Source organism: Trifolium pratense, linkage group LG6, assembly GCF_020283565.1.
Source record: "Trifolium pratense cultivar HEN17-A07 linkage group LG6, ARS_RC_1.1, whole genome shotgun sequence".
NCBI lineage: Eukaryota > Viridiplantae > Streptophyta > Magnoliopsida > Fabales > Fabaceae > Trifolium > Trifolium pratense.
Genome location: NC_060064.1, coordinates 2,827,097 through 2,839,989, shown reverse-complemented (window position 1 = coordinate 2,839,989; position 12,893 = coordinate 2,827,097). Strand labels below are relative to the sequence as shown.

General features: G+C 29.6%; 1 protein-coding gene and 2 non-coding genes across 3 annotated transcripts; 1 reads left to right on the top strand and 2 right to left on the bottom strand.

The window, feature by feature from the left end:
• Positions 1-2,515: 2,515 nt before the first annotated feature.
• LOC123890992 (WAT1-related protein At1g09380-like) lies at positions 2,516-7,741 on the top strand. The gene is made up of 7 exons (XM_045940768.1): positions 2,516-2,691; positions 5,492-5,554; positions 6,259-6,375; positions 6,477-6,729; positions 6,834-6,992; positions 7,295-7,446; positions 7,556-7,741. The coding sequence occupies exons 1-7, from the start codon at positions 2,546-2,548 to the stop codon at positions 7,737-7,739; spliced, it is 1,074 nt and encodes a 357-aa protein (XP_045796724.1). The 5' UTR covers positions 2,516-2,545; the 3' UTR covers positions 7,740-7,741.
• Positions 7,742-8,728: 987 nt separating this feature from the next.
• Positions 8,729-8,820, bottom strand: LOC123893336. Its single transcript, XR_006803442.1, has one exon. It is a non-coding gene; the product is annotated as a small nucleolar RNA snoR1 (small nucleolar RNA).
• A 1,883-nt stretch (positions 8,821-10,703) lies between these two features.
• On the bottom strand, positions 10,704-10,777 carry TRNAI-AAU. The gene has a single exon. It is a non-coding gene; the product is annotated as a tRNA-Ile (tRNA).
• Positions 10,778-12,893: the final 2,116 nt, after the last annotated feature.

Below are 12,893 nucleotides of genomic sequence, written 5' to 3'. Positions count from 1 at the left end.
TGCATGGGTCTAATTAGGTGTAATATGTAACAAAAAAAAATAAAATACAAAAGTTCTAAGGGCATTTTCAATAAGAGTAGTATAGAGAATTTTATGGACTAATTATTCTATATTTGTTTATGTGCTTATTTTATATTTTATATATTTTTTAAATAATTTTGGAACCCCATCGTTTTGTTTACTTATTAAAAAAAATTGTTGATAACGTAATATTAATATGTATATGTTATATGTATATGTTATATGTATATGTTATTAAAAAAAAATCTTTGGAACTATTGCCATTGCTCCCTTTGCATATTTTCTTGAACGGTAATATTAATATGTATATGTTATATATATACATGCATGCATATATGCTAAAAAACTGAATATAATATAGATTTATGTAACGTTTTTTTTCTTCTTTTTATTATAGTTCTATATTTACATACATGCATGCATACATGCATGCATACATGCATGCATCAATGATGTTTATTAAAATTCCTACCTCAACTCTAAAAAATGGGCTAGTAAAATAACGACCGCCTCTACTTATAAATTCACAGTCAAACCATCATATATGATGTAGGACTCTTAACAATGTTCATTTTTAAAATTACAAGTAGAAGTTTGATGGACATCGATTTTGACTATGGGTTTAATATTGTCCATTAATGTCATGTTATTTTTTACATTTAATTTTTAAATTAATTTTATCTACAAAATACCGGCAACTAACAAAACTTCACGATATTAAACATTTTCTTTAAAATATTAATTAGAAGTACATTTTTTTACATGTTTAGGGGTCCTTGGATCTTCTTGTGGTGTTGGATTAAAAATGTTTAACTTTTAGCGTGCCTTCTTGTAGAGTTGTGTGTGTTTTTAGAGGTTGTTAGATGTTAGTAGGTCTACTTCTGATATCCTTTATATTCTAATTTTCTTTTGTTCGTTTTGCATATTATATAAAATATTATTTGTCATTAAAAAAAAATGTTTAGGTAAAATTTCCGTCTTTTCAAATTATTGTAAAAATCTTCAACCAAAACTAGCTAGAAATAATGCTTTTAAAATAATTTACAATTCTACTAAATCAAAATTTATAAGTCATTACCTTAATATAAAACTGAACAAATGGTTAATGAAATTGGAAAGAGAAAAAAAAGTTGATTTGTATGAGGTTCCTTGCTAGCTGGAAATTTGAAAGAAGAGAAGATCAAGCAAAGGTTAATCACCAACCCTAGCTAGTTTAATGAGTGGGTTAATTCAGGAGTGGGTTGAGAAATTTTCGTATTATTTATATATAATATATGGTGCTAATTTTGATTTCAGGGAGTAATTTGCACTGGGCTTACATATTGTATACTTTCATGGAATATTGAAAAGAAAGACCCACTCTATGTGTCTGTATTTACCCCAATGCAGCTTATCCTCACTGCTATGATTAGTTGGGCTTTTCTCCGGGAGAAATTATTTCTTGGAATGTAAGAAATTTATTTATTTATTTTATAATTATATTATGTGCAATTTAATTTAACTAATTACTTAATTAATTACCTACTCATCATCTATATTATAATTTGGTGCAGGGCTATAGGGTCTGTTCTCATAGTTGGTGGGCTTTATGCTGTTTTATGGGGGAAGAGCAAAGAGATGGATAGTAACAGAGTGGATGATGCTACTGATGATGAAGCATTGCCACAAGAAGGAATTAAGAAGAATGATATGGAAATGCAATCTTATTTACCATCCAATGGTAACGGCCACATATGAGATCATTATTAGATATCATGTTATTAGTATTATTATTAGTACTTAATTTATATATTTACTAGAACTTTGACCCATGCGGTGCATGGGTCTAATTAGGTGTAATATGTAACAAAAAAAAAAATACAAAAGTTCTAAGGGCATTTTCAATAAGAGTAGTATATGAAATTTTATGGACTAATTATTCTATATTTGTTTATGTGCTTATTTTATATTTTATATATTTTTTAAATAATTTTGGAACCCCATCGTTTTGTTTACTTATTAAAAAAAAATTGTTGATAACTAAAAGTTAAAAAATTGATGATAATTAAAGGTTAAAAAAAATTAAAGACATAATCAAGAACACATAAACTTAAGTAGACATCCATAAATAAATAAAAATTGTGATTAATTCTGCCGTTCAAATTTATTGAAAACAGGGTTAACGTATTAGGATTCCTAAATTCTTTCATAATTGAAGCACATGTTTTAGCGGTTGAAAAGTTTTATTGTAAGTAAGGGATTCAGGTTCGATGACAAATCTGTATTTTTTTAATATAAAACTGCAATAAAAAGAAAGAGAAAATGAGAGGGGAAAAAATTTGGTTTAGGGTTAGCTTATGTTAGCAAGCTTATAATACAAGAGATTATCGGTTTTTGCTTGTGAAATTCTCTTAATTCATACCTATCTTTTCCTATATATATACACCCCCTCTCTCACATTTGATATCAAAGAGTGTGAAATAGAAAAAACTTTAGAGAGGAGAAAAAAATGGCAAGTGTTGCTAGTTTCATTCCATTAATATTTATGTTTCTTACTCAATTAGCCTATGCTGGAATGAATATTACCTCAAAGCTTGCTATTCTTGGTGGCATGAACCCTCTTATCCTTGTTGCTTATCGTCAAATCTTTGGAACTATTGCCATTGCTCCCTTTGCATATTTTCTTGAACGGTAATATTAATATGTATATGTTATATGTTATTTACATGCATGCATATGCTAAAAAACTGAATATAATATATATTTATGTAACGTTTTTTTCTTTCTTTCTTTCTTTTTATTATAGTTCTATATTTACATACATGCATGCATACATGCATGCATACATGCATGCATCAATGATGTTTATTAAAATTCCTACCTCAACTCTAAAAAACGGGCTAGTAAAATAACGACCGCCTCTACTTATAAATTCACAGTCAAACCATCATATATGATGTAGGACTCTTAACAATGTTCATTTTCAAAATTACAAGTAGAAGTTTGATGGACATCGATTTTGACTATGAGTTTAATATTGTCCATTAATGTCATGTTATTTTTTACATTTAATTTTTAAATTAATTTTATCTACAAAATACCGGCAACTAACAAAACTTCACGATATTAAACATTTTCTTTAAAATATTAATTAGAAGTACATTTTTTTACATGTTTAGGGGTCCTTAGATCTTCTTGTGGTGTTGGATTAAAAATGTTTAACTTTTAGCGTGCCTTCTTGTAGAGTTGTGTTTGTTTTTAGAGGTTGTTAGATGTTAGTAGGTCTACTTCTGATATCCTTTATATTCTAATTTTCTTTTGTTCGTTTTGCATATTATATAAAATATTATTTGTCATTAAAAAAAAATGTTTAGGTAAAATTTCCGTCTTTTCAAATTATTGTAAAAATCTTCAACCAAAACTAGCTAGAAATAATGCTTTTAAAATAATTTACAATTCTACTAAATCAAAATTTATAAGTCATTACCTTAATATAAAACTGAACAAATGGTTAATGAAATTGGAAAGAGAAAAAAAAGTTGATTTGTATGAGGTTCCTTGCTAGCTGGAAATTTGAAAGAAGAGAAGATCAAGCAAAGGTTAATCACCAACCCTAGCTAGTTTAATGATCCTTAAATCTTAATGAAGAGATTTGACTACACAAAAAAACAACATTTATATAGACAATCTAAAAACAGAACACTAATCATGAGATGCATGTTTGACGCATTATGGGCTTATGAGTGTTTTAGTTACGTGCCAGAAACTATCTACTTTTCAAAGCAATATATGATGGTACACGTTTAACATTTTGTTTCTCAATGTTTATAGCTATAATACTAATGAGCAAAATGTGTAGAGTTTTAGTTATCATGATTTCAATAATGCCAATATTTCCATTTAGTTAAACATCATATTTTTGTCTTACTTCTAACAGAAAATTATTCGATGTAAATCGTCGTGTTGTTAATTACTGGCATCATGCATTAAAACGTTTATTCATAATTAGAAGCAAACCTCTCGTGAAGGTAAGTGAAGGTGAAGAAGGTAAGATGAGACAAATTAATTAAACCCTATAGTGATGAGTGAGTGGAGAAGAGTATTTTCATTTTCATACATACTTTACTAGCTAGTACTACTAAGATACCTATCTTTTTTGGACTCTTTTATCACGTTTTTTGGACTCTTTTTTGGACTCATACCTATCTTTTCCTTTATATATACCCCCCCTCTCTCACATTTGATATCAAAGAGAGTGTGAAACTTAGAGAGGAAAAAAAAAATGGCAGCTAGTTTCATTACATTAATATTTATGTTTCTTACTCAATTAGCCTATGCTGGAATGAATATTACCTCAAAGCTTGCTATTCTTGGTGGCATGAACCCTCTTATCCTTGTTGCTTATCGTCAAATCTTTGGAACTATTGCCATTGCTCCCTTTGCATATTTTCTTGAACGGTAATATTAATATGTATATGTTATATGTTATTTACATGCATGCATGCATATGCTAAAAAACTGAATATAATATATATTTATGTAACGTTTTTTTTCTTTCTTTCTTTTTATTATAGTTCTATATTTACATAATACATGCATGCATCAATGATGTTTATTAAGATTCCTACCTCAACTCTAAAAAACGGGCTAGTAAAATAACGACTGTCTCTACTTATAAATTCACAGTCAAACCATCATATCTGATGTAGGACTCTTAACAATGTTCATTTTCAAAATTACAAGTAGAAGTTTGATGGACATCGATTTTGACTAGGAGTTTAATATTGTCCGTTAATGTCATGTTATTTTTTACATTTAATTTTTAAATTAATTTTATCTACAAAATACCGACAACTAACAAAACTTCACGATATTAAACATTTTCTTTAAAATATTAATTAGAAGTACATTTTTTTACATGTTTAGGGGTTCTTAGATCTTCTTGTGGTGTTGGATTAAAAATGTTTAACTTTTAGCGTGCCTTCTTGTAGAGTTGTGTGTGTTTTTAGAGGTTATTAGATCTTAGTAGATCTACTTTTGATATCCTTTATATTCTAATTTTCTTTTGTTCGTTTTGCATATTATATAAAATATTATTTGCCATTAAAAAAAATGTTTATGTAAAATTTCCGTCTTTTCAAATTATTGTAAAAATCTTCACGTTATGATGGTACACGTTTAACATTTTGTTTCTCAATGTTTATAGCTATAATACTAATGAGCAAAATGTGTAGAGTTTTAGTTATCATGATTTCAATAATGCCAATATTTCCATTTAGTTAAACATCATATTTTTGTCTTACTTCTAACAGAAAATTGTTCGGTGTAAATTGTCGTGTTGTTAATTACTGGCATCATGCATTACTTACTTTTGTGATTTTAATTTAAGATGAGGATAAAAAAAAAAAATGCACTATATATAGGTTGCTACACATAAGATTGATATTTTATGTCACGTTTTATTAAGTATTATTTTTTGTCCCTTCTTTAGGGATATGGTTCCAAGGATGACAAAGCGCATTATGGTTCAGATTTTGTTATCTTCCATCACAGGGTAATCTTTTGACATTTCTACTTTATGCTCATATTGCAACCTTTTTTGTTTTATTTACTTAATCCACTATAAAATACATCATCATATACAGTGTAATTGATTTAGAGATCAAAAAGTCAAATTGATCACTAGTTTAGTGACATTTTATAAATTTATCAAATGTAGTGTATGTTTGAATTTACGGTGAATTTCGTGCTGACTTGAAGTTTTAAAATATATATTGAGTGAATATAATATACAAACGCTTCTTTGAAATTGCGAAAATCCTCGAATATCTCCAAATTTTTTCAAAAGGTTAAATATCCCTTTTGAAATTGTGTTATGTCTGTTAAATTATTTCTACCTTTGATTACTCTATCAATGGTGATGACGCGGAGATAACCAGTGGCGGAGTTAGGGAATTTTTAAAGTTTGGACAAAGTCTCAATTTCATACAAAAAATAAAAATCAATTTTGAACAAAATATCTCAATTTTGCCTTAAAATAATTTCTAAAATTTCAATTTTGTCTTAAAATACCAAAAAAAATTTATCAAAAAAAACTGATGGTGAAAAAAAAAAAACTATGTACTAAATATGTGTCAAAAAAAAAAACTATGTACTAAATATTCAATTGCAAAATTTGGTTGCTAAAGATAATTTTCAATTATTTAATACAATTTAGACTTAAAACAAAGTGTTGAGTATACATTTATATGAATGCAGAGTAACAGGAAATCAAGTTCTGTATTTCGTGGGGCTAAAATATTCAACAGCAACAATTGCATGTGCACTCACCAATTTGCTCCCAGCTTTTACATTTGTTCTTGCAATCTTATTCAGGTAATTAATTAGTAGAAAATACTGATTTTAAAATTAAGAAATTTTCTAATTAATTAATTAATTAATTAATTAATTAATTTTATTATTGGTGATTGTGGTAGACAAGAGAAATTGGGAATAAAGACGAAGAGTGGTGTAGCAAAGGTTGTAGGAACCATTTTGTGTGTTGGTGGAGCAATACTTTTATCATTTTACCATGGAAAAGTAATTAGTATTCCAGACTCAAGTATTCATTGGAGTTATGCACAAAGAGTTCAAGGTGGTAGTGGTGGTGATTCCTCCTCAAACTCCCTTGTTGGCCCTATTGCTTTAATTCTTAGCGCTCTTATTTGGTCATTATGGTTCATCATTCAAGTAAGCAATGCAATAATATTATAACTACTATTTAGTATGAATTAATTAACAAAAAATTAATTAATACTAATATATATACTTTTGTTAATTAATTATATTTTCAGGCAGATATGTGCAGGACTTTTCCAGTACCATATACAAGCACAGCATACATGTTATTCTTAGCAAGTTTTCAATGTGTGATCATTGCTTTGTTTTTTGATCATAGTGTCTCATCTTGGTCACTCGTTGATACTATGAGACTTACCTCTTCTCTTTATTCGGTAACTACATTCATTTAATTAATTAATTGCTTTTATTTGTTCACATAGTTTAATTTAACTATTCAAGCTAGTACACTATATGTAGTACTATTATTTAAAAATTCCTCAACCCACCCCTCATGTTTCTTTTTCACCCCCCAAAATTTCGGAAAATACGTTACAAAGTGTTTTTTTAGTGTAAAATTTACACAAAAAAAAATCGGAAAACGTTTTCCGAAACGAAAAGAGAAATTCAGGGGTGGGTTGAGAAATTTTCGTATTATTTATTTATATATAATATATGGTGCTAATTTTGATTTCAGGGAGTAATTTGCACTGGGCTTACATATTGTATACTTTCATGGACCATTGAAAAGAAAGGCCCACTCTATGTGTCTGTATTTACCCCAATGCAGCTTATCCTCACTGCTATGATTAGTTGGGCTTTTCTCCGGGAGAAATTATTCCTTGGAACGTAAGAAATTTATTTATTTATTTATTTTATAATTATATTATGTGCAATTTAATTTAACTAATTACTTAATTAATTACCTACTCATCATCTATATTATAATTTGGTGCAGGGCTATAGGGTCTGTTCTCATAGTTGGTGGGCTTTATGCTGTTTTATGGGGGAAGAGCAAAGAGATGGATAGTAACAGAGTGGATGATGCTACTGATGATAAAGCATTGCCACAAGAAGGAATTAAGAAGAATGATATGGAAATGCAATCTTATTTACCATCCAATGGTAACGGTCATATATGAGATCATTATTAGAGATATATTATATCATGTTATTAGTATTGTTATGGAGGGTTACTTTGAAAAAATGAACCGAACACTTAATTGAATAGGAAATGGCAAAAGTTGCAATTAATGCCTTTGGGTTAAATATGCGCGCAATTATATATAACATCATGTTTTAATCTATCAATAATAGTGACTCAAATTTATAGTTTGACAACTAGGATGGGTAGTAGCATGGGTAGGGATAGCAATGGGTAAATAAGAATTTGCCTAATTAATATATTTATTAGGATATTTGGGTCATATGGTCATTATTGTCATCAGGCAATTGATGAGAGGATCCAATTACGGGATCAATTATTAATTAACGGTTTTAAGTTTTTTTTGTTTGTTTTTCTATGCAACAAATTATTATTATTAATGTAAAACACACCATTGTCACATTTGTGTGTGTGATGTGATATTCTCATGTAGTAGTGTCACATTTGATGACAGTGATTCAAATCTGTTTATGTATCAACTATCAACTTCAAATTTTTAAAGGCATTTCAGTTTAGTAACTTATTTATTTATATCTAGCAACTTTTGACATCTTCCAAAAATTTGTTCATCCACGATCCCCAGAAATGGATCCATTGTTGCGAGGAATTCAAATTCTCTGCAGTCACTCAATCGAAAAAAATCTTTTTATACTTAATGATTGTTCGTTCTTATTGTGCACGGATCAAGTCATAATTTTCAATAATAATCATATAAACAGAAACAACAATGAAAAAACATTGATAGGTTAGAAACATTACTTTAGGTTGTGAAGAAAATTGTAACTATCTTGTCACCAAAAAATCCTATAAAAAGTATATTCGGGGAGCTAAAGATAGAGTGCATGAATAAAATATAAACATATATAATTCATTAAAATACCAAATCAATTATCAAAGAAGTGTAATATTAGGCTAATATCATCATTTATTTGAGTACCAACAAAAGAGAAATTGAAATAATAAAAGGACTCATAGAGTTGCTTAATGTGCACAGAGATGAATTTGTTGATTCATCTCATACAAGAGGTGTCAGAATAAAAAGCATTATCATCACAACCGAAGTTTAATCAAACATAACACAATAACACAAACAAATGTAAACAAATTTAAATTTAGTATAATATATAGTAAACAGTAGAAAAACATGATGACCTTTTCTCTCCCGACCCCCAACATTTCTTTTCCGCTCCCTGAATTTCCATTTTTGTCCTTGGGGGTACTGCGGTTTATACGAACTGAAGGAATTTGACATGCAGATAAACTTCGGTAACCACTTACCGAAATCTGGGACATTTTGGTTCGCAGGTACCGAAACAATTATTTCGGTAAACTTTTGCCGAAAATGGCCTAATTTCAGCGACCCAATGAAATTTTCGGTAACAACGTACCGAAATCTAGGATATTTCGGTTCGCAGTTACCGAAATGGTCTAATATATCAGCAAAAACTTAAAACCTTCATCATTTGGCTTCGGTGAATATAAACCGAAGTTTTTTGGCAAAATTTTTTCAAACCGCAAGGGGCAAAATGAGATTTTTAGGGGGTATAAAAGAAAGACAAATGCTAAATAGTAAGTTTTTTTATAGAATTTTTATCGGAATGCGTAAAGTCAACGCATTGGAAATTGTAGTATTTAACTTTTTGAATAAAAAGTTTCTTTAAATGGAATACTTAAAGAGTGCCCCGGGGGCACTCGTTAGCAAGACCCATTTTTTCAAAACAAAATTGTTGGTTTTAAAGCTTAAACAAACCCACTCATTGATTTGTCAACACTACTTAAAATCCACTTGTCCAAATGAAATATGTCATCCACCTCCGTTGTTAAAAAGACTTTCTAATGATTCATTGCAATTGAATCGACTTCAACTTCTTCATAAGTCAAATTTGAATCCGTCTCTTGTTTGTGTTATTGTGTTATGTTTAATGATATTGAAATCAAGTTTGAACTTTTCTCTCCTGACCCCCACATTTCTTTTAGGGTCTTGCTAATGAGTGTGTTATGTTTAATATATTGAAATCAAGTTTGAACTTTTCTCTCCTGACCCCCACATTTCTTTTAGGGTCTTGCTAACGAGTGCCCCCGGGGCACTCTTTAAGTATTCCATTTAAACATAACACAATAACACAAACAAGAGACGGATTCAAATTTGACTTATGAAGAAGTTGAAGTCGATTCAATTGCAATGAATCATTAGAAACTGTATGGACTTGGGTCAAACCCACTTGGGGTTGGTCGAGTGGTGTTGGCTTGGGCCCTTGGAGTATGCTCCTCTCAAGGTCTCAGGTTCGATTCCCACTGGTGCCAATTTTGGTGGGCCAAGTCCATACAGAGCAAAAAAACTCTGGCTTTAAATGGGGCCCCCGCAAGTGGGCGGTGGGATTAGTCCCCTTGGATTAGTCGGTTCTAAGGCCGGATACCAAGTTTTCAAAAAAAATGAATCATTAGAAAGTCTTTTTAACAACGGAGGTGGATGACATATTTCATTTGGACAAGTGGATTTTAAGTAGTGTTGACAAATCAATGAGTGGGTTTGTTTAAGCTTTAAAACCAACAATTTTGTTTTGAAAAAATTTATTGATTCTTTTTTTTAGAGATTTTTTAAAATTTTTAAACCTACTTTACGTTTTTTAAAATCTTTTTTAAAAAATAGATTCTATAAAATCTAGGATTAGCTTTTCATTTTGGGGTTAAAACTAAAAAAAAAAAACTATTAAATAAGTCTACCAAAAAAGAGGTCTATGTAGAACAAGATTTTTGTTTTGAAATAGTATATAAAAAACTGAAATTTCCAAACAACACAAATCGTAGAGATCAGTTCCACCACATTATCTATGTTCAAAAGCCCAGAGATGATATTGAAATGCTTGGACCATGAAAGCCCAAGCAAAAGCACAGAGCGAACGCTGAAAGGAAGTAAAAATTGAGCAAATAAATAAAAAAATGGCCCATGCAGGTCTCGAACCTGCGACCTTCGCGTTATTAGCACGACGCTCTAACCAACTGAGCTAATGGGCCAATTATATTCATATTATTTGTTAAATGCTATGTATTCCTTTCTATAATACCCTTGAACCCTTGAACGTAATCTTGTAGCATAGCCGTATAGGTTAGTAGTAGGTTACCTAAGTGAGAAAAAGATAATATTTTGTCGCATAGTCGTAGAGTTGTGTGGTGGTGTCTTTTTTATTTTTCTTCTTTTGCACAAAGATGTTGAGTCTTACTCTTAAAAGAGTTTTTGGTTTTTTCAATTAAGCTCTAAGGGTCCATTTGGTTGAGTGAAAAGAAAGAGAAAAAAAAAAAAATTACGAAAACTAATGGATGAATTTGGACTAAATTTAATATAAATTATTTTATTAATTTTCGTAATTTTTTTTTCTTTTTTTTTTCTACTCAACCAAATGGACATAAAAGAGTTACCCTTCTTCACTTTAATCACTTTCACGTACTTTTTAAATTTGTAAATAATAATTTATGAAATTAAAAAGTAGTAATTATGAACATTATGATATACAAGACTTAAGGCCTGTCCCGATAATTTAAAGGTCCCACACCAAATACTAAAAATGAGACATATAATAAAAAAAATACAAAGAATAATACTCATATAAATTATAATTAATATAAATAACATAAAAAATAGTCATCTTTGTAATTAATCGACATACAAAATATTTATATTTTAATCAACAACAACAAAATATTTTATTTTTCTTAAAAAAAAATAAAATATTTTCTAGCTACTTTAAAAAAAACCCTTCTAGTATTAAGAGGGAGAAGGAGAAAAATACTGTTATTTTTGTTTGTGTTAGAGACAAGGCAAATTTTTATTTTTTATTTTTTGAAAATTTAATGGACCTAACTACTTTAAATTGGACAAACAAAAATAGATTAAAAAATATCGGGACTTCTTATTTTAATTTTTTGAATCATCCTTTTTTTAAGAGACCTACTACCATATAAAAATAATCTGAGGCCCTCATGAAATGGAGGCCCGACACCTTAGGGTATCTTGCACCTCCTAAGGACCGCTCTTGGTAAGACTATGTTAATAAGTGAAATTAAAGTTCACAAATTCCATTTCAACTGAAGAAAAAAATTCTGAAATTGTTAGGTTAAATACTATGATTAGAGTCCGAACTTCGACTCCCTTACTTATATGTGTGACTCTCTAATTATCATTTTGTGTATTTTCCAAAATGTTGGCATAACAAACAACAATGAAAAGGCTCTATAAAAATAAAAAAGAAAAGGAAACAACAATAAAAACCTAACTTGCTTTTAAATTGCTGATATACATTCTTACATGCATTTGATATATTTTGATTCTCTCCAAAAAAAAATTGTGATATATGTGGCATTACAAATACAAAATGTTCTTAAAGTTTTTTTTTTTTTTTTTATAAATAAAATAAAGGGGCTAGCTGCAAACAAAATACTAAAAATCTCTAAGAAAATTATGTATGAGGCATCCCCGATCTAGGCTAGAGAAGCAAAACCATGAACAATATCCAAAATTTTAACACTACTAATACTTGAAATACTAGAACCATGCTTGGCAAAATAATGAGCAACATGGATAAGTGAACAAGAAGACAACCACATAAGAAGATCATTAAGGAATAGCTTATAGGAATGGCGTTACCCACAACCATTTGATATCAAGGACACCGTTGATGATGAATTAGACTTCACCTCAATCCACATAAACTCACATCCTTTTCCAACCACAAACCTTTAGAAATAGCCCAAAATTAAATTCAACTATAGTAATGTGTAATGAAAATGTCACGTCAGCAGAAAGGACCGGTGTCAATGATTCTAGAAAATGAAGGAGCAACAAAATCTGTTAGTGCTCCGCAAATGCCGGGAATGAGAAAGGGAGTGAGGTCTCGCGCTCTACGTGATTTCTACACTTGAGCTTAGTATATATATTGAATGTGGGTGTGGATGATTATTGAGAATTATTCTCTTCTTTCTCAGGTCTGGAAGTTCTCTCCTAATTTTCTATATTCATTCATCTTAGATTTGTAATTGCTCTCAATTCCTTCTAATTCATACACCGGAAGTTGTAATTGAGTTATTAATAATACAAATCATTTCCTTGTTTCATTCTTAGATCCATTACATAATG